We start from the raw sequence: 20173 nt of genomic DNA, 5'->3' as shown, positions 1-20173 counted from the left end.
CAGCGTAAGCATTTTATATATATATGTGGATGTACATACATACCTATTTTATGCATAAGGTATATAAGTAGATATTATATATGATATATATAGAGAGAGATACAGAGATATAGAGATATACAGAGATAGATGGATAGATAGATAGATAGATAGATAGATAAACAATTTGTCACGGTGAAAGACATTCCAGTTGTTAGAAAGTTCACTTTTGTTTCCAAGTAATGGTAAGATAGTTAAAACATTTTCAAAGACCTGTCCAAATACCAGTCCCACCATGAAGATAGGACTAGTAGTATAAATGGAGAAAAATAGTCCCCCAGCATGAGCATTTCCCACCTGGCAGTCTAGCCACTGACTTGTTCACAAAGTTTCTTGCTCATACTCTGACCTAACCCGAGCAGCACCATACCAGTTAAGCTAAGAGACAGGAAGCTATCGTGCAGTTATCTACAGACTCTGAATAACAAATATTCTTGAACATACACATGCAGACACAATTATATATTAACAAAGAGAGAAAAGGAAGGAATGGAAGTACTATGCCTAACATGTGAGCAGCAAAAAGGAGATCTGCGAAAGTCTGTGGTTATACGTAGCTGACCTTAAGAGGCACCCTACAGATGGATGTGTGTTCTCTGTAATGAGCCAAATTTCACTGAAAGTGCTCAATATGCTTCCTTTTACCTGAACTGGTACTGTAGGACTACCTCAATTCCAATAGGATACTGGCAAAGTCACTCCGGTCAGATGGAGCTCAAAGCAACGGGAGTTCAGTGACTCTGAAGGAGAAAGCCAAAATGGAATAATCATCTTGCTTGGTCTTTGCTGTAGGACAGAAAGGGCAGCAGACTTTATTACTTACCACCTAGCCTTTGGCTTGATTTAAAGCTGAGACGACACCAGTGGTCAGTCTCTCATGACAGATTTAACCTTTGGCAAAGTGAAGTCTTTACCAAAGACCTTTGCTTCAGTTTTGAGTGCTGTGGTTCTATGGGTAGAGGTACCCATTATATAGCACAGAAACACAGAACATGTGATTACTGTGTGTCAGATCTGTGGCGAGAGGGTGGGAAGTGTTCATCTGCATATGCTGTAAGAGTTCATTAAACACAGTAAACTGCCTGCAAAATCTGCATAATGAAAAGTCACCATTTCATTTTCTCCTCTCCATTTAAGACAGACAAAGAACACCAAATATATCTCAGCAGTCATCATATTAAAGGATTCTGTTCATTACAGTACCTGGTAACACTTCAGTGGGGTTAGGCTTTAGCCTTGTGCTTGTCAGATGCTCTCAGGTCCTTAATTCCAGAAATCAAAAAAATATGTTTCTAAACCAGAAGAAAATTTCCTTCAAGATTTTATGCAACAAATTTTCCCTACTATATTTGTTTTATATAACTTATGCGCTTGTAGAGTCATGTAAGTGCAAGAGAAAATATCAGAGCAGCAACCTCCAAAATTGCTGTGAAAAAAAAATCAATCGTCAAGAAGCAGGATTTCATTAACAGCATCATTCAATAAAGCTTTGCCATCCAGTTTGTGTGATCTCAGCTTACCTGTCATTTAACATTTGAACTATATCAGGAAACTGACAGTCATTCATATTTTCATTAAGTTACTTCCTCTAAAACAAGTCCTTAAGTGATTTGCCTTCTCCTGCATATATTTGCAGTATATAATATATTTGCAGTATATAATTATTTTAAACCAGAAAGAACCAGATGCATCCAGTCATCTTGGATTTCAGTGAAAATTACTCAGACTGAAAAGGATGTGTTATTGTAACTCAATCCTGTTTATATGCCCCAAAATATCACCCATTGTGGGTGGCGGGGGAACCTCCACCATCATGCTGATTTGTTCTGTTACTACATGTTCTTTGAGATTATCAACAGCTTGCAAAAAAATGAATTTGCCATATGTCTATACTCAGCCATTCTCCATTTGGTTGAATGGACAATTCCTATTTTATAGAGATCTGGATTTTACTCTCTTGAATCATGCTGAATGGAGAGACTAAGTACCCAAGTAAATCCAGTGATCTAAAGCCAAGCAGGACAATTCCGATCATCTATCTGATCCTCTGCACCACATAAAATTCTATGTAGTCATATCTCAGTCAATTTGTGTTTGTGTCAGGTTGTCTATTTTAGGAAGCTATCTGCCCTTTTAGTCAGCTGCAGAGAACTTGAAAATAAGGGGCAGAGCATCAAACATTTTTCTAAAGGAAAGAAGACATAGCTATGCAGTCTCACCCATAGAAAATTACACTTTTAGGAATGCTGAGAGAAATCAGAGTTTTTGCAATACCGCATCAGGTTTAGAATATATCCTTAGCTACTATGCAATGCTGCTAAAGAATTTCAGGTTCTCTGTGTATCCTCCTCTTTTGTCTCCTGCAGTTACATGAAGACATAACATTTTGTATAAAGTAATGACGGGTCCAAAAATGTTTGGCATGTCAATTGAGGGCAGTCAGATCAGCTGCCTGCAGGAATACTTCTGGTTCCTTCACTAATTTGTTGGGGAGCAGACTACCTACAGTCACTGTGAATACTTTTTCTGGTCTGACATATTACATCAAAGCAAAATACAAACATGCATTATTATCTAAAGTTACAGAATATACCACATTAACTCTTATTTCGTACCAGATAAGAAAAGCTATAGCCAAATAAGATTGACCAGATCTTAAACACCACCACAGTAGGAAGTCCAGGCTCTGGCACTATTTCTGATGGTTTTGTGCCAATCTTTGATGAAATGAGATGGGGATCTCCTTTTCTGTTGTTTTTTCCTCTCTTTTCTTGTACCACATCCATCACTGAATGCAATGCAGAATTAGTTTCTTCTGTCAAATCAGGAGATTATCACAGTCTGCTGCAGACAACTATTGTCATTTTGCAATCCCTGCTGGTCACCATGGTGCTCAAGACCTGCCTCACTCCAGTCAATATTATCACTAGTCCATCTTCAAGGCACGTAGTATTCTTTTTGACTAGATAAGATTCTCTTTGGTTCCACACTCATGAACTTCCCTTGACATCAATATTAACTGAATGACAATGCCTGCCCTTGACCCTATAAACTGCTTTTGTGACTCACAATGAAAGGCAAAGCCTTTCAGGAACCTCCACCTAGAACAACAGACGTGAACTGCAGGTGCACCTTGGTATGGGCCATGGCCTATGAGAACAGTGTGTGCTCTTTAATGGTGCAAGGCTTACCTTCAATCTTCTCTCTGCTCACCACACAAGAATGAGCCAGCTAGAAGAGAAAAGCAGCTACACCAGCAGAGCTTCCTCATGGCTGCTGGGGAGGCCAGGGCAGGGGAAAGCAATGCTATTTCATTAGGGGATGCTACATGCATGCCAAGCACAGAAGCAAGGATCCACCAGAGAGGGGCAATGGCACCTGGAAGACAGAAAAGTCGTGGGAGGAGGACTGTGGTTGCAAGGACTTGGTTAAGGAGGGATATGAATAAGAAAGAAAAAGGCAGGTATGGGATTCTGGAGGTGAAAAGCAGGACATTGCACATGTGGCTTGACCAGAGTGGAAGACTTTTCTGAGGGGAAGAAGGACAGAAAGCATTTTGGCAGAGAAGTGGATGATAGAGACTGAAGATCTGGCACAGGCCAAAGCATATGTCCATCTAAACTATCACATCAAGGACACTTGGGAATTGCTACTTTAGTGAAATGACTGAAAAGTAAGAATGACCTCTAATCTTAGTTTAAATATTGATTCAACATATTGCCTTTGGCAAGGAATTGGTTAGATGGAATTAATTACATCTATCTACCTATTTCAAAGCACTGTTGCAAGGATTAATTAGTCATTGGTTGCAGATTTCTTTGAAGATGAAAATGCAGACCTGTATAATGAAATTAAATCATTAGTCATAAAGTTATGTGACTTTGATGTTTTCCAAAAATACATAAATTAATACCATAACATCTACATCCATTTCATTCTTAGGCATATTTGTAATCCTGGATAAGAATTAATAGTGCCTGTAAAACATTACTACACAGTAGTAACATGAATGAATTCCATTTTAAAAATAAGGCTACATTAAAATTATAAAGTTTAAAGCCATAAGACTTAGGCTCATACATAAATCTTCCAGTTCATAGTCAAAGACTTAATAAATCTGCTGTTTTAAACTATTGTTTCATCTACAGAAATCAAATTTCTGGTTGATTTCCAACAGTCAGGAATTGTAGCTGATGTTCCTCACATCAGCAGTGAAACTCCAGTGAAAAGAAAGGAATTACTGATATACATGTGATAAGGATTACAGTCTAGCCTTGGAGTTGTGCCTCCTGGGGTGACATCACAGCCAATGTGCACACATTTCACTGTCTTCTCCAGGACAAGCTTGGGCCACAGCACACAGGGAAGGGTGACAAGTCTTTCCCATCTGTCACTTAGAATGAACTGAAAGATGGTGGTACTGTTTGGCATATAGTTTCAGAAATCAACTATGAAAGACCTACTAAGTCAAGAGATGCACAATTTTATGTCATCACCTCAGGCCTGATGGGATAATACCTATGACAGAATCACATCTTTGACATTCAGTGAGGTTTTTTGTTCTGCACACCTATTCACACAAGTGTAACAGAAGTTCCTGTGTGTTTTTTCACCATGGTATCACACTTCTATCACCATGATATCACACTGAGTCACTTTATACCTACGGAAATCACAGTTTCTACTGATATTTGAATTTTTTGACATAAATTACTCTGAAACCATCATGGAAAGCTGCTGTGAAAAGTTTCTAGGCTAGACTTGTTACCAAAGACATTTTACCTTTTTTTTTTTTTTTATGGAACTCTATGAAATGTTTCTGAAAGGGCACAGCTTCTCCACAGTTTGCTTCATTGTAGGTGTTGCTTAGCATTCATATAACTACAATGACACACAAAATTTTGTTTTGAATTGGCCGTTTTCCAAACAGCTTTTGTGCACTGGTTTATTGAAGTTGATGGGCAGGAAGAAGTGAAAGGGAGTGTTAAGATTACTTCAGGGTCCAGTCATCCTACCTAATTTTTCACATTTTCTGATAGCCATACCACTCCCCCAGAGGACCCATCTGCTGGTAGGCAATTATGCCTAGAGCACTATACTTCTCACTTAAAACTGCTGAATAGAAACAGAAGTTACCAAAATGGCTGAACAGAAACAAAAGATGACTGTTTTTACTTACCTATCTTTAGATCACATGAAGAGAGCTTCCTTTACTATGTCAAACCAGTGCCTTGACCATGGAGCTCAGAATTATGCCCTTATGCAACTCCATCATATCCTATGGAACCAAATCTAAAGACTATCTCAACCAGAGAGAAAGTACTTCCTCCTTGCCTTAGGACCTGTTTGGATTCATTCTCACCTCCTACTCTTTTGTTTTGTCCTTCTCACCTTCACCTTGACTCTTGCTCTCCATTAAGAAACTTATTGATTCTTAATTTATTCAGGAGATAACATCAGTACTCACTTCTCTCAAATCTTCACTGCTTTCACCTCATCAAACACATCTTCATAACACAATCATGTCATGTTTGTATTTAAAGACTTTCAGAAAGTCTTGAAATGTGTTTTAAAAATCACTGCCAGGCAGATTCTTTCAACGAAATTTTCTTAATTAATGGCAATGTGCTGTTTTACCATACCAAATGCATTTGGGTATTAACAAGATGATGAAGTTTTATAAAAAGATCCCCATTATTCATGGAAGTTGCTATTCAAGTGACATTGCTTATTTAATCTAAGTAATCACAGCTCCTAGAGTGAAATTGGGAAGTCATGTTATACAACATCTGAATTAGATGAGACTATATACATGTAAGAACTTTGCAATTTAATAGCACACTTGCATTTCTAACATGGTGATAATGCTTCCGAGGTACGGAATAGAAATCAGATTCAAATCAGCATGGGTATGTACATGAACATAATGAACACTGAGTATGTTCTTTGAGAAATAAACATAACATCCTCTTGCCAAAAAAAAGCAATGCTTTTTAAAATTATTTCCTCTTTAACACAGTCCCTTTTCCATGTGCAGAACAGATCATCTCCTGTTTAAATACCACAATCGTGACTACAAAATACCAGAGTCAGCCAATACTAAAAACACTTACATGCTGTATATGTTCATAATAAAGAGCAAAAACACGAAAGCACTTGCAAAAACAGATTGTGCACATTAGCTTCAGGGCAGCAGAGACTTGCATAGTGACAGCCTTATCTTGTTACTGTGATTTAATTTGCAGTGGCCTTTTTTGCCTAAGAGTGGTACCTGCTCCATCACTTATTTGACATTAAAAAATCACAAACCATTTTTGAAAGACGTATAAAGACCCTAATGTGTCAAGCCAGTATCACCAGGAATGACAATGAATATTATTTCCATTCTAATAATTTATTTCAGATTCCTGTAATTATATTTTTTTGTTTGTTTGTTTAATTATTTAAAGTCAGACAAGTAGGTGAGGCAGATGATAATAGTCACTTACATCACACGTAGCATCCATATTCCACTCTGAAACTTCTCTTTCTGAGGCTGAAAGAGAATGAAGGTGATTAGCAAAGTCCTGAAGTCTCTGGAAAGGACAGGAGAAGGGGCAAGATGAGGAATGATCTTACATATTCTGTACCAAATTACATGCTGAGGGGGAAGCAGAAGAGCCTGCCTCAAAGACCAAAAGGGTGTTGCAAAATAAACTATTAGAAATTGCCTAGAACATAGTTCAGAAACCTGATTTTTTTTCTATAGGTGGAACAGAGCAGCCCTAGGCAAATTACTTTTCTTTGCATTCTCTCTGTAAAATACTATGGAACAAAACAGAATAGATTATTTTCAGGTGGAAGGGAGCTTTAATGATCATGAAGTCTGTCTAACCACTTCTGGGCTGAACAAAAGTTAAGGCATGCTGTTAAGGGCTTCAAAATGGAGACATTAATACCTTCTTCCCTCTGCACTTTCTCTTGACTATTCACTATGCAAAGTACTTGTAGCCAGAACTTTTTCTCTCTCTTCACATGTCTGTGTGGAGGGTTTACCATGAGGCCCTAATATTGACTGATGCCTTCTGGAGCCATTGTAATTCCCACATTTAAAAATCAGCTTTAAAAAAATTTCTATTTATAGTTTCACCACTGAATTCAAAAGAAACTCTGCTATTTCAGTGAGCATCTATATAGTTCAACTTGCAGATTTAGTACATGATTAGAATAATATTTACCAATAATTTTGAGACATGGTAATGCTCAACTAATGGAAACAATAATTTTAGCCTCTACAATAAATGAAGCATGTGACTCTTGGGAACACTAATAGCAGCACCATAGCTAGCAGAAATTGAGTAAAATATTTTAAAAAACCATTAAAATTTGAAATCTTATGCCTTCAGGATGGGTTCAACATTCAGTGATATATATTTTTGTCACTGACTATAAAAGGAGTGCTTATGAATTGTATTTCACTCATTCCTCTTGCTATTCAATTAGATGTGGCTGAGATATTAAGTGTTTTTCAGTAAGAACATAAGACACCAGCATGGATGGCTTTCAACAGCATTAATCAATAATGCAATAGCACAATGGATGATAATGAAAAGGCAGAAGTTACCAGTGGTTAGCACTGTGCTCTCTGACACACTGCTCTCCTCTCATGTAGATACTGTGCAGGTAACCCTTCTACACCAGAGCCAGGTGAGCAGCTCAGAGCCCAACAGGAGGACACTTCTCAAGGCCTTTTATCATTGCCCCCCTCAGCTTTACAGCACTATAGAGCTGCAAAACCAAAGCAGTACTTTCAGGTCAGGTGTTAGATGTGCCAATTCAAATAGCCCAGAAATATCACAGAGGTTATCTGTGCCATCCATCACTCCAGAGTCACAATTAGGCCTTTGACACGTGATCATGGTAATCTAAGAGCTTTTTTCCTGCAGTTAAAAGGGGGAAAAATCTTAAGCACTGTGCAACTTGCTATGAAGCTGATCTGCCTCAAACAAAAAGCTTTACCCATGACAATATTTCTTCAAACAAGAAGTTACAATAAAATTCCATCTCGTCATGATCCAAAGTCCTGGTTTTCCCTTTTTGTTTATTTACAAAGGTGTTCCCCAATTTAGACCAACTGTACAAACAGAAAGCCAACCAAAAGGATTTTTCCTGCTATCCCTTGCTTTTACATGTATTAATCTCTGCAATTGTAGTTCCTCCTTCCCCTCCAGATACCCCTGTGCTGACAGTGTCCAAGGTGCAGCATATATATAAAGCTCTCTTTTTCACACCAAAGGCTTCAGTGCTTAGCCTGCCATTGGTGTCAGCTGCCCACCTGAGTGAGCCATGAGCTACCTCAGTTGGGACAAGCAAGGTCCTCAGTAAAGCTCAAATATCTCACTGAAGCTGTTTTTACTCCCCACACATTAAACAACTTAGGTATCTCAACAACAGCAGCTAAAAAGACTCATCACTAGAAGATGTCTCAAGTGCCAGCTGAAACATGAACCAGAGGACAAGAAGAGAGTGCCTAAAAGTACAAGCACATACTCTGGCAGTGAACAAGGATGCCAGCTGTGATTACCAAGGAGATCATGGAAGTAATAAGAGAAAATACCCAGCTGAAGCAGTAGCTTGTAAAATCCTAGGCTAGAAATAATGACAAAACAGACAGCCTGCCTCAGGGCTCTGAAGAAAGAATAGCATCTGCCATCCCTGTGTACCACCTCTCTTCATTCTGTTGGTGCAATTCTGTTTCTTGTTCTTCAAGGTTTGCTTTTCACAGCATTGCCTACTGACAAGAAAAATAGCCTCCTGCTGCCCTCTGGTCCTACGTCTTTTATCAGAAAAAACACAGTGCCTATTAAAGGAATGCAGGTAGTCCTATTTATCTTCTCCTGTTGATCATTTTTCATTGGGGTTTCCAACAAGGATTCCAACACCTCTTCTGGGCAGGACAAAATCTGCAGTATAATCTTTCTCCACTTTCATAATTGGTTCAAAGGTCCTGGTGCCAAAAGACTGCTCTGTGGTACAATGGATAAGCTACTTCAAAATATAATGATGCTATATAAATTACAAAGCAGAAATATATTGATTTTTTAGTGCAATCTACATTATATCTAGCAGCAGGCAAAATGTAAGTCACCTCTGAACAGAGCCCTTTGACAATGTGCTGTTCCTTTTACATGGTGATTATGTGCCACAGAGCATATGAAACACGAAGTGGAATGGGGTCAAATGGGCATCTCTGCAGAGTATTAAGATAAAGGACTTTATAATTAAAACTGGAAGATCTAGTCATCCTAACGCAGACTAAAGATTAGGATCAGTGCTTTTACAGGAAGATGAATTATACTTTGAGAAGGAGGGAATCTATCAGAAGGAAAAGCCTACTTCATGAAAGCAATTTAGCAAATGCAATTCAGCTATGACTGTAAAAATGATTCTGTGACATACTAGTAAATGTCACTTACTTGAAGCTTATTATTTATTCTAGGTTCAACAGAATTGTCTTTATGCTCTGCTTAGAGCAACTGAAAACAAGAATCCATTAGCTCTGTTATTTTGTAGTAGGTACATGACCCATTACCAATGGCATTTTTCCTACCAATAGCTCATAACATCCCCTAAAATTATTAGCTAAGAGGATAATGGTACTGAACTTCTACAGCTGTTATCCATTTCTTCAGAAAAAAAAAGAGGAAAATGGAAAAGAGTTTGTTTTCCTGCCAACAGAAACATGCAGTTATTTTTTTATGCTAAGACATAAAGTAGGGATATTCTCATTAAGATTGGTATGGTATTTTGCACATTTTAGCAAAAATTGCTGGGGAAAATATGCACTTTCTCATATAAAGGAGCACTTGGAGTAATATTTTTTAATGTTTCCCATAGCAGCAGTTGCTATCATAACAAAATTTAGATCAGGTGTTTGTTTATGAATTTCTAAAGATAAATAAAAAATACTTTGAGATCTTATGCTACAGATTTGTTTCTAATGCATTGTAACACATTCACAGTCTACCAACCCTTTTCAGACTGTTAACTTTCTGTGATATTTTCCAGTTGTTTCATTGCAAATCCCTGTCATTTGATATAATAATATACATGAAACACAGCTTAGATTGCAGCTAGTCATGCGTAAGATGAGTGAGATTGCTACTTTTCTCCAGCTACCAGAAAAAAACCCTATGTCCTTGAATTGCTGGTAATGGGCCCTAAAGTCTCTAAAGATTTAGAGGAATAAAGCAGAGGTGAAGGGATGCTTCTGTTTTTCCTGAACACATAACCAATCATGTTTAGCCAGCCTGGGTGTGTGCAAACTAAAGACAAGCTAAAGGGCTAAGCTCTTTCTATGAAGTGTTATTCTGAGCATGTAGGTGAAAATCAGAGAGATTTAAAACTTTGAGTCCCAGAAAGTATTAGTAAGGCTATCGGATTAAGTAAATTAAGTATGTGGGATTTGGGGATGCTTAGTTTTCTTGTGGAGTACATACTGCCTGATTCTTCCTCTTCTTCTTCTTCTGTTTGTACCATGCCATTATTCCCTACCTCAGGTGCTATTTTTTTCTTGAGCAGCAACCAGGGAATGCAACTCCTGTTGAGCAGGCTGACAGATTTACTAATTTGAGCAGTTTTGTTATATTAAATTCTTTAAAACTCCTGTTCCAACAGTCATTAGGTGATTATACTAGATTTTCAGCTTCCAAGGTAGCTGGAGGAGAGAGTCTTGCACCTTTCTTGATCTGATCTGACAGGGACATGGCTTGACATGCCATGGCTCAGCAGTAGTGGTCAGGGCCCCTCTTCTCATGAGAGCATCACAAAGCCATTTCACCCTTCAGCATGGCAGGCTCTATAAAATCTGGCTGTTCTGAGTAACTATGGAAAGCACAGCCGGCAGCAGCTAGCACGGTTTAAGAGATGTAAAACTGATAAGCATTATACAGTGACTAGCAACAAAGCATTTACTGAGGCATTCTACCAGCCTTAGGCCAGATAACTATTTTGCACACAGCTGCTTGCACACACACCTTACAAGTGCCACTGCAGGGCTTCCTCCCTGCCCTGGCAGACTTTAAGGAAGCCGGAAAGTGTGCAGACACTACAGGGCACGATTAGTTGGTCACATACCCTGCAGAAAGCATAACATGGAGCAATCACTTGCCATAGCAACCTTAACGTATGGACAATCAACTGCAGAAATAAACTGATTTTAATTACTGCAGGAAATGTAATTAGCAAGTAAGCTATAACTAAACAATGTAAGAGAAAGGAAGCTTTTTTAAAAGGGTATTTTGTTTCTTCAACTGAGAGTTTAATGGGCATTATTATTACTCAGTATGTCCCCAAGAGCAGCTCTGCAGCAACTGAAGAGAAGGAACAGGCAAAGGGATGCTATCTACAGTTTTCTGATCCCAAATATTGCCAGCGTTATACAGTCACCAGAAATAAAACGTGACTGGTCTAATGCAAATGTGAATCTGTGAAATGTCCGTATGTGAGTTAGTCACAGTAGGCTCGCTTTGTAAGCACTGGCGAAGCACAGGCATCTTCAGTGGGAAACGCACCTCATTCTCGGGTAGCGAAGGAGGCGGAGGAGCCTTGCGGGGGCGCAGGGCCCCGCTCCCCGCGCTGCCCTCAGCGCTGGGCGGCGGGCCAGGCTCGCCCCCTGCTGGGCACGCGCCGCAGCTGCGGGCCTTCCCTCCGCCCGGCACGACTTCAAAATCTGCGACCTGGGCCCCAAGCTGCCATTTAGCCTGCCAAACCTTGCTCCTGAAGGGAGACGCAGGCAATACTTCCCGCCCCGCCAAAGATACGGGCTTGAATTAGAGTTCTCCATTTCCTCTGTGTGTGGGGGTGTTTTGTAAGAAGAGAATAAGAGCAGTGGTGGCTTCAAACAGGAGACCGAAGCTCAGTTAGGGCTGTGAGAAAAAGGGCAGAGCTGCCTGCCTTCAGGAAGAGCCCAAGAGTAGATGATGCCAGTAATTCTCCTTTCAAAGTTCCTTTATCCTGAGGATGCTAACTGCTTTTAAGCACCTGGTTTGGCAAAGCCTGGGGACCGGACTTCAGGAGTCTGGCCTTACTCTCTGAGTTCTAATCTTCCTTTGTAAAATAAAAACAGTTTTAAAAAAAGCCCTTCTCTGGTTTTCAGGGACACTTTTAATATAAACAGATGGATCAGAGATCCTTGACATCAGGTATTGTGGCAATGTTCTGCAAGTATTTTAAGATTTCATCCTACGTCCTCGTATCCCAATGCTCTTGGCCTTTGAGAATGTCTCTTTATAGAGAGAAGGAAGAGTATGAAAAGGAAAATGTCAACCCCCCAGCCCCACAAAAACCCTTTAGCCTCTTACAGAATAATTATTGCAATCCTGGTCTAACCATTAGTAGAAATTGTTAAGCTCCTTATAATAAAAGCTTAAGAGGATGAGAATTATGTAATGCCCAATTCCAAAAGTATTTTGTTCTCTGACATCTCTTGTCATGTTTCTGATAAAGGCTGAGCCATTAGACAAATTCTTCACAGACTACTTTGGTGTAGGTACCTTCATAAGTGCCAAAGAATACTTTCTTTTTTTTTTACCCTGGCTAATTTGCCTTAGAAAAATTAATTTTGCTTTCCTTGTGGTTCAGATGGCTATAGTATGCAAGAAAACAACTGGCACACTAGGAGAACAAACAATAGCATTCTCCTTTCAAGAAATTGTATTCCCTACAGGAATTAAACCATGGGCTGGACACAAAGTCCTAGTTTGGACCTCTTGCCAATTTGTCTCTTTTACTGAAATAAAAGGAAGTTGGGCTACTAACAGGGACAATCTAAACTGGGAGGAGACACAGCTGGGACAGGTGACCCAAACTGACCAAAGGTATATTCTATACCATATGACATCATGCTCTGTACATAAAGTGGGGAGGAGGAGAAAGGGGGGATGTTCACAGTGGTGGCATTTGACTTCCAAAGTCACCATTACATGTGATGGGGCTCTGCTCTCCTGGAAATGGTGGAAACCTGCCTGCCCATAGGAAGCAGTGATTAATTCCTTGTTTTGCTTTGCTTGTGTGCACGGCTTTTGCATTCCCTATTAAACTATTTTTATCTTAACCCAAGAGTTTTCCAGCTTTTATTCTCCCAATTCCTTCCCCCATCCCATGACTGGGAAATGGGCAAGCTGCTGTGTGGGACTTGGTAGCTGTGTGGAAAGGCAGCAGTCAGGCCTCCTTCCTGCCCACCTCACACCAGCAGCCCACAGGAAACCTAGAGAGGATTACATGGCTCCCATACTAGCAAGACTCATAAGAATTTACAGGTTGGAAGGGATCTTAAAGATCATCTAATCTCAACCTCTCCTGCAATGGGCAGGGACTCCTTCCACTAGACCAGGCTGCTCAAGGCCTCACCCAACCTGACCTTGAACACTGCCAGGGCTGTGGTACCCACAGCCTCCCTGGACAACCTGTTCCAGTATCTCACCACCCTCAGTAAAGAATTTCTTCCTAATATCTAACTTAAATTTCCCCTCTTTCAGTTTGTACCTATTACTCATTGTCCTGTCACTAAAGTTCCTGAAAAAGAGTCCCTCTGTGGCTTCCCTGTAGAACCCCTTTGGATACTGGAAGGTTGCCGTGAGGTCTCCATGCGACCTTCTCTTCTCCAGGCTGAACATTCCTAACTGCTACCCTGTCTTCATAAGGAAGGTGCTCCAGTCCTCTTATCAACTTCGTGGTGCTACTCTGGGCTTGCTCCAACAGTTCCATGTCCTCCTTCTGCTGGCAGAGCCTGTGACACAGCAGGGTCTCCCAGGAGGAGAGGGGAACAATCCATTCCCCTGACCTGCTGCCCACAGTGCTTTTGATGCAGCCCAGGGCATGGCTGGCTTCCTGGGCTGCAAGTGCACTCTGCTGCCTCAAGCTGAGTTTTTCATCAGCCATTACCCCCAAGTCTTTCTCTGCAGGGCTGCTCTCAATCACCCAGCCTCTGGGATTGCCCTGAACAGGTGCAGGACCTTGCACTTGGCCTTGCTGAACTTCATGAGATTCACATGGGACCATCTCTCAAGCCTATCCCGATGCCTCTGGATGGCATCCTTTTGATGGCACCACACAGCTTGGTATATCAGCAATTTTGATGAGAGCGAACTCAGTCCCACTCTCCATGTGGCCTATAACGATGGCCAGTGCTGGCCCCAGCACCGGCCCCTGGCGGGACACCACCAGTCGCGGGTCTCGGGGTGGGCAGTGCCCCTCAGCCGTTCGCCCGCGGGCGCTGACGGCGCCCCGCCGCCCGGGGCTGATGGCGGCCGCTCGCGCGCGGGACCAACCGGCCCGCCCCGCCGGGCGGTGCCACGTGCCGCGGAGGGGGCGCCGCAGCCCCCCCCCCCACGCGGCCATCGCTCCTTGGTACGGCCCTCTCCCACCGCCTTGCCGCTCCCTGCCCCCGGCGCGTGCGCGCTCCCCGCGCTGGCGGTCGGCCCGTTCCCCCGGGCTGTGCGCCTGCGCGGCGGCGTGACGTCAGCAGCGCGCCGGCGTGACGTCAGCAGCGCGCCGGCGGTGGCGGCGCCGCGCGGGCCGAGGCGGGCGCCATGACCTCCGCGCTGGAGAACTACATCAACCGTATCCTGCGGGCCCGCAGCCCGGCAGCCCGGCAGCCCGGCCTCCCTGCCGCGCTGCCGGCCTCGCCTGGCGGCACGCCGGCCTGGCGGGCCGGAGGGTAGGCCGAGAGCAGGGTCCCCTTCAGCGCCCCGCCTCAGCTGCCCGCTGAGCTTTGTGATGAGCGGGGTTGGCGGCGGGCTGTCCCTTAGAGGGCTGTTAGCGTGCCTTTAGATTGCTCACAGCCTGTGAGCTGGGCTTCTTGCAGCGCTTTTGGTGTGAATTTTTCTGTGCTTCTTGTAACCCATGGGCATTTTCAGTTTTATTCACAAACGGTAAGGTAGTTACCCAGAATTAGTCAAGATGATGAATATATGAACATCGAATTGGAGTAATCAGATCTTCAGGGAGAAGGGGTGCAGAATACTAGCCTCGAGATCACCACTGCAAAGCTTTTTAAGGCCTTTTAAAGTTTTTTTTAAGGACTTAAAATGTTTGTGAAATTGTTGTTTTCATTTTGAGGCAGTGCAGTTAGTAATGGGAGCAGAGGTGATCTCAAATCTATATTCTGTTTTTAAGGCTTTTCATGTTTGTGTGTGACTGTCCATGGGTAGGTGAAGAGAGACTTCCAAGGAGATGTTAATGAAAAATACTGTGTTGTCACATGTTATTGTCAACCATGCTGCTTTAAAAAAGGTGCTGACAGGCTTTAGGCTCTAAGTGGCTCATAAAACCTGTATGCTTCAGAAAGCATTAATGGTTCCATTTCAGATATGACTAAATGTTTCCTTAATGAAATATCAGGTACTGTTGCAGTAATTACTTCTGATGGAAGAATGATTGTGGTAAGACTTATTTTTTTTAGCATTTTATTTTCCCCCATAAAGACTTCCCATCATGGCAGTAAAGAAACTCTGTTAGGACAGTCTCATATACTCACACTACTAAATTATATTGTATAGAACAATTGCCATAAAGCTTTAAAAATAGTTGTATGAACACTTACTGTTTCTTGCATGTCATGTCATCTTTTTTCCATTGATAAATTTGTGTGTGCAGCTGCTCTGGCCTTTTTGTCAAATGGCTTTTCCTGTGGGAATAACCAAAAGATGCATTCCTCTTCTGTTCAGTAATTTAGTTTCTGTCTAAAACGTCCACTTTGTTCTGTATGCTCTTCAGCTTTCCTGCTAAAACCATTTCTTCCCTATGGCTGTAGAAAAACATCAGCTGGAGAAGTGTTGTGGGCTTCTGTTTATACCTGAAAACCTGAGGATAGGCCAACTTAATATTGGACTGTATAATATTCTTGGGTTTTTTGCTTCTCTATTCTGGGCTTTTTTCCCTTGCATTGCTTCCCCCTATCCTTTATTCTTTTGTGTTTTGGGTGTGACTTAATAGTGTGGTTGTTGCAGGAGGATTGTGTCTTTCTGTCTGCACTTAGCATTGTGCAGCCTCTGGAAAGAGAAAGCAGAAATGTGTTGGCTTCACCAAATCTGCTTGGCTGAAGTCAGTCTGCTAAACTTTGTGTGTGCTACAAGGTTCTTCCTGTCAGTAAAGATCTGAATGGAGTTGGTGTCTATGACCCGTTGTTAGGTGATAGAAATGCATGTTATGGCTGCTTCGTGTAAAGCTGATCTCTTATGTGAGTGTGAATTTCTTAATCAATTAGTGATGGTAAATTTATGTTAACAATTTTCCAAACATGTACTTAAGTGCCACAAAATCCTGCATTTTTTAAAAATAATTTAGTAAACACAAGGCGATCTTCAAAGAGATACCACTTAAAATTGCTTGTTAGGAATGGTTTCACTATTGTTGACCACAAGAATCCAACTTTTCTGGTCTTTATTTAATTTTTTAAATTTCTGCAAACGTCCATCGTCCATACAAAAAAACAGTGTAGAAATAGTAAAATTTGCTGTCTAGAGGAACATCATTGATAAAATTAAACATTTTTTTTAATAATAAAGCTTAAGCTTATTGTGTCTTTTAGCATGAACACACAATAATGCATGGCTGCTTTTCTTAAATTGGTTATTGCTTTTAAAATTTCATTCCTTAGCTTTTGTGTTTAAGCCAAAGAGTAAAAACTGAATAGAGCATCTGTTCTCCAGTACCTTTACTTTGCCACTCTAAGATATCCTTGACAGCAAAGAGGAAATTTTTAAGGGCAGTGGCATTGTGCTTCTTTCTGTGTTTTTTTTCAGGGAACACTCAAAGGTTTTGATCAGACCATAAACTTGATTTTGGATGAAAGCCATGAACGAGTGTTCAGCTCTTCACAAGGAGTTGAGCAAGTAGTGCTGGGCTTATACATTGTAAGAGGTGATAACGTGTAAGTATAGCCTACTCCTGCTTAAATCCTTTCATACAGACTTAGTGTGTGGGTGCACACGTGTTTGTGTGTGTATTTATACATCCATAATCTCTGTAAATTGTGATAGCCCCACACAGCTTGCATCTCTGTGGGTAGCACTGAAAGTACTGTCAAAGCTGAAGGTATTAAAAAGATGTGTAGAAGTGACACTTGGGGACATGGAGTAGTGGTGGACTTGGCAGTGTTAGGTTAATGGTTGGACTTGATCTTCCCAAACAAATGACTGTAATTCTATATTAAATAGCAAACATCTATGCTTCTTTTACCTTGTAATGTTGAGATTGAAGATGATCTGAGGGCTGGAGCATCTCTCCTCCAAGGACAGGCTGGGAGATGATGGAGGAAAAGAATAATCACTAAAAAATGAGATAGAACTTGTGTGCAAAAAGTCAGCAATCTGGTATACAAAGTTGACTTGCAACTGTTTTGGGGTTTTTTTTTTGTTTGTTTTTTTTTTTTTTTGTTTTGTTTTTTGGTTTTTTTGGGTTTTTTTGTTTTTTTTTTTTTAACTTTAGAGCAGATGTTCACAGAGAACACTTTATAATCTGGAAAATCCTTGAAGGTTCTGACTTGACAGTGTAGCAAGTATTGAAGCCAGTGTAGTAACATGTCAAATGTATGAGTTGGTATTTGATATAAAATTCCTTCACAAAATGAGGGTGAAAGCTCATTGAGTGCAGAGGGAAGTAGCTGTAGGTGTACCAAGCCCATGGGAGGGTCACAAGAGAAGTGGAAGAAGGCCTGGTAAGTGGGCCAGCTTGGAAGATCACTTTTGCAGCAGCATTGTGAAACCAATGGCAAAAGTAAGATTATTTTTTTATCACAGCTGGAAAAAGACCATGTTGCAGTGACCACATGAGCCTGGATAGGAATTTTCATCTTCTAATTCTAATAGATACTTCTGTATAACAAAATGCCAAGGCCTAAATTGATATCTAGGTGCATTTATCTAACATCATTGAGAAAGTGGGTCATTCTGAATACTTCCATCACTTTCGACTTAAACTTTTAAGAAAAAGTAATTTGACACATGTACAAAGGTGGGACTATGTATGCCATTCTACCAGTAGCTTTTCATGCAGATAGTAAAAATGTGTGTAAAACAGCAAATAATGGTTTACTACTTCACTGTTTCATCATACAGTTGAAGTGTATGATGAAAGACATTATCATACAGCCACATTACTGAAATATATTCAGAATATGCTTCTGTGATATATAATTATTTGCAGTCTTAACAGATTCAAACATTTATTATGGGTAATAATTATGTACTCATGCAACTGTTCAACATGCTGAAATTCATTGTCCATATAGGAAGAAGTAAAAAGAATCAACAGCTAAGTAACAGTAACTTCAAAATAGGGGACTCTCATGAAATAGGGAAGCTGTTGAAAAATAAAAGGAAAGAAACAGTACATGGTACAAAGTACTTTGAGCACTCTGTGTCCATCACTAGAAGCTTTCATGGAATAAACAGCAGCGATCAGAAGTTGGTATAGTTCAACAGGAAGTAAGGCTTGTTAGAAGATAAAATACAGCTTCTGTTTTAGAACTGTGTGATTTGATTTCAACAAATAATAACCTGATTTTTTTTTTTAATTGCAGTGCTGTGATTGGTGAAATTGATGAAGAGACAGATTCTGCTCTTGACTTGGGGAATATTCGAGCAGAACCTTTAAACTCAGTTGTGCACTGAAAAGATAAAAATGCACAGGGACTTTGTAAATCTTTGGTTGTACAGACCTATTTAGCAATGTGGACCGTTTTTACAAATTGTGTTTAATCTGTTCAGTCACCAGTTTTTTCTTATGAATATGTTGTAGTTTTGCATGTAAATTAAAGTTTCTACATTTTGCTAAAGATACTTTCATTGAATTTCTTTTGGGATTTCATGCTACGTAATTTCACTGGGAAATGCAATCAGTATCAGTGATGGTCCTGATACTGTGTATATATACCTTGTTCTTAAAATAAGGTCTAATTCCTAAAGGTAAACCAAGGTTTTTTCAAGTTATCCCAGATTATTTGAGGGTAGATTTGTAACAGTCAGTTTAATGTTTAACCATCTCTAAGTGTAGTTGTGGCTGTATGTAGAAAACTGTTCTTTGTAATTTTTTCTGTGCATGTGTGTATGCAGAAGGGAAGAATGTTAAAAGCTTTCACAGTCAAATTAATGACTTATGCACATAATACTTTTTTTTTTTTCTTTGTGGTGTCAGACCTTGTTCTCCAAGACTCCACTGGAGGTGCAGGAGTTTGTAATGTCTTAATCCTTGCAGACAAATTGGAGAAACAGACTTTTGAGCAGGAACAAAAAACCCAAATGCATTCATTTATTTGAAGGACATTAAATTCCAGACCAACTCATTCTCTGTCTTCACCTTTCAACAGCTGTCATATTGCTCAAAATTTGGGTAAGACCTACAGAAAGAGAATTTGGTGTTTGCTAATGTGTAACCATTGTCTTAGAATGTAGTTTAGAAGACACAGAGGTACTTTTGGTAGGTAAATCATTATTTTGAAAGAAATTTGCCTCATATTGAATATGAGGATCCCATGTAACAATGATCACATACAGACCTCTTGTACCAAGCTAGGTGGGACAAGCTCTGTGCAGTGTAGTGTTTTTGATGCCACATCAGCATGAAGTCTGTACTCTTGAACAAAGCTGTTTTATTCTCCACTGTCCCACAGGTCTGGTATTTTCCCCCTGTATATAAATGTGCTGTCAAAACAAACAAAAAAGGAATTTCAATATGCATATTAGGGGGTTTTATACTAATTTTAATATTAAGTGGGATTTAGTATTTTTCACTGCAAGTTCACTGTTTGGAAGCCAAATACATTGAAGGTACTTGTTTTCCATAAAATGTGTCTCAAGTCTTGTAGTTTCTACCTCGTTTTCTAAAATTGTTCTTGGTGGGGCATGTGAAGCCCAGCAAACCTTTTTTTGCCTTTACCCATCTTTTGGTCTAGTACTCTGCACATTTCTACCAGGAGCTGCTGAGCAAACATTGAATAAGTCAAATTAGGGTTTTCCTGTGATTACCAGAAGTCAGTACTAACTCTGACTGTAATTGGTTATGTCAAGAGAATCAGTTTCATTAAAAAGTCAAGAAAAAAGCCTTATTGCTACTGAAGTGCTGATACCTTCACAAGAGAAAAGTATAGGAACTG

At 40.3% G+C, this 20173-nt stretch overlaps 1 protein-coding gene and 1 long non-coding RNA gene across 8 annotated transcripts in view; one reads left to right on the top strand and one right to left on the bottom strand.

Moving 5' to 3' along the window:
• The window catches only part of LOC135301833 (uncharacterized), an 85062-nt gene extending 70804 nt beyond the window's left edge, over nt 1–14258 (bottom strand). For 2 of the 7 annotated variants that reach the window (XR_010363570.1, XR_010363568.1), the window contains exons 1-2: nt 13564–14258; nt 3231–6574 (exon numbers count right to left, since the gene is read on the bottom strand). This is a non-coding gene — a long non-coding RNA (uncharacterized LOC135301833). Of the gene's footprint in view, nt 1–684; nt 780–1499; nt 6575–7642; nt 7807–13563 lie in introns of those variants that run through there. The other 5 variants (XR_010363569.1, XR_010363571.1, XR_010363572.1 and 2 more) reach the window with 5 other exon arrangements.
• A 286-nt stretch (nt 14259–14544) lies between these two features.
• On the top strand, nt 14545–18856 carry LSM8 (LSM8 homolog, U6 small nuclear RNA associated). Its single transcript, XM_064422314.1, has 4 exons — nt 14545–14640; nt 15421–15461; nt 16824–16951; nt 18602–18856. The coding sequence occupies exons 1-4, from the start codon at nt 14610–14612 to the stop codon at nt 18690–18692; spliced, it is 291 nt and encodes a 96-aa protein (XP_064278384.1). The 5' UTR covers nt 14545–14609; the 3' UTR covers nt 18693–18856.
• The last annotated feature ends 1317 nt before the right edge of the window (nt 18857–20173 follow it).

The sequence above is a fragment of the Passer domesticus genome, chromosome 5 (genome assembly GCF_036417665.1).
Source record: "Passer domesticus isolate bPasDom1 chromosome 5, bPasDom1.hap1, whole genome shotgun sequence".
Classification (NCBI taxonomy): Eukaryota; Metazoa; Chordata; class Aves; order Passeriformes; family Passeridae; genus Passer; species Passer domesticus.
This window is presented reverse-complemented; position numbering and strand designations above follow the sequence as displayed.